Source organism: Alligator sinensis, unplaced genomic scaffold (genome assembly GCF_000455745.1).
Source record: "Alligator sinensis unplaced genomic scaffold, ASM45574v1 scaffold314_1, whole genome shotgun sequence".
Taxonomy (NCBI): domain Eukaryota; kingdom Metazoa; phylum Chordata; order Crocodylia; family Alligatoridae; genus Alligator; species Alligator sinensis.
In genome coordinates, this window is record NW_005842703.1 from 546396 (window position 1) to 548382 (window position 1987).

General features: G+C 45.9%; 1 protein-coding gene across 1 annotated transcript in view; it reads left to right on the forward strand.

Moving 5' to 3' along the window:
* The window catches only part of LOC102385959 (cytosolic phospholipase A2 epsilon-like), a 58055-nt gene that overhangs the window by 51615 nt on the left and 4453 nt on the right, over positions 1 to 1987 (forward strand). The window contains exons 18-19 of the mRNA XM_006034082.3: positions 4 to 111; positions 858 to 1049. Coding sequence (XP_006034144.1) covers positions 4 to 111; positions 858 to 1049 — 300 coding nt within the window. The remainder of the gene's footprint in view (positions 1 to 3; positions 112 to 857; positions 1050 to 1987) is intronic.

Consider the following 1987-nt stretch of genomic DNA (forward strand, 5'->3'; position numbering starts at 1 on the left):
CAGGCTTGTGGAGTAGTATATTTTCTGTGAATCTGATGTATATCTTGGGTTTCACCAACACTTCAGAAGACTTCTGGCACAGATGGACCCGAGACAGAGTAGAGGATATTGGTGAGCTATTTATAAACTTCAACTCTGCTTTTCATTTGTTGTCAAATTGGTACTTACCCCTGCCATATATTTTTAAACACTTTCTGCAGAAAGAACATTTATAACTTGTGGCATGTCTTTGTACCATTGTGCAACACTATTTAGGCTAGTCTAAGAGCATCGTTGGTGGAGATCTCCTTCTGAGATGGGAGCTTCCATGATGTATAGACTTAGAGGGAGAAGGATACAAATTAGGGGAAAATATTACTTCTCTTGTTATAACTATAGACAAAATGAGCTAAGCTTCAGCAGATAGGCTAAAACTGCCATACATCTTGCAGAAAATTATGCTATATTTGCTACTGCATCTTGTAGACTCCTGCACAGAGGCAGAAGATGTAATTGTGGAAATTGACACAGAAAACAATGGTGGATTAGAGTGATGGAAGTATTGTATGCTCTTTGAAAGCTATTTTTTGTTGTTGGTTAAATACATCATCCTAAAATCTGCCCAAGTTGTCACTGAAATACAACAAGAATGACCAGGTGTGGATCCAGAGAGGAGCAAGGAGGTGCAACCACACCCCCTTTGGCTGTGCAGCACATGCACAGTGAGTGCTCTGAGCTCCCAGCTGGCCAACATGGGCTTCTGTCAGGGCTTGGGTATGACCACACCATGGCATTCCCCTCCCCCCAGATCTTCCCCTCAGGATCATAAAGTATGAACACAAATCCATAGGTTTCATCACCTTTTCTCTTTTCTACAGAGGAAGAGCCAATCCTGCCTACAAAACCATATGAGCTGAGGACTCGCATGTTCACACCTGCAGGCTGCCTTTCCAATGCTATTCGAGGTTTCTTAACAGATCGCTTCTCAGTTGCGCAGCATCACAATTTCCTAAAGGGCTTCCATCTGCATAATGACTACTTAATGAATGACAATTTTTGTAGATGGAAAGGTAATATCACTGGTATACTGTTGCTCTATCCTTCCCATGTGATTTGAGGGGTGTGGGGAATTTAATGAGGGGCCGGACTGGGATTAGAAAAGAATAAATGCTACAGATATATCCTGCCACACTGCCAAAAAAAAAAAAAGAAAGAAAAAAGTAATAAAGTTTGCATTTGATTTTGAAGTCAAATATTTGACCAACCACTTGAATTGTACATAGCTGATAATATTTAGTGACATGAGTTTGGTGGGACTCGGCTTGTATCTCCTTGGGTAGCAGTTACCGGGGTGGATCCAAGATTTTGTTAAGGGGAGTGTGGGAGCAGTGACTGATACTGCAGGGATGGCTGCACTGTCGCTCCCAGTCCCGTCCCCTCTGCACCAAGGTGGGCAGAATGTGCTGTGGGAGCAGCAGGCAGGGACTTTAAGTTGCCTAATCACGTTAGAACTTTTCCTCCCCCCTATCATGCTGGGTTGTGGGTGGCCAGGTCTGGGGGTCTCTAGGGGCTGACCAGGGTCAGGAGGAGTGAGCAGAATCTAGGTATCAGGAAGGCAGAAGTCAGAACGTTAGTCCAAGAAGCTGAGTCAGGAAGCCAGAGGGCCAGGCAGAGTGCACAGTCGGAGGCTGAGCCAGGTTGGGTAGCCAAGAGATCAAGCAGAGAGCAGGTAGAGGCACAAGCCAAAAGGACCAGCAAGGCAGTTGGGTTGAGGTTGAGCCCTGTTATCTAGACACTTCCTCTTCTGCATCAGGGGTTTATATGAAAGGGAGTGAAAGGTCAGTTGACCCTGGCTGGCCACTCCAGTGGCAGGGAGTGGGTGGATGGCTAGGCCTGAATGGAGGTTTCTAGTCACTTACATCCCTCCTGAGTGGCCAGGTGGAGAGGTGGCAGACTAGGGTGAATGGCCAATCCTGTCAGGCCTCAGTCCTTCAATACCTCCTCTCTT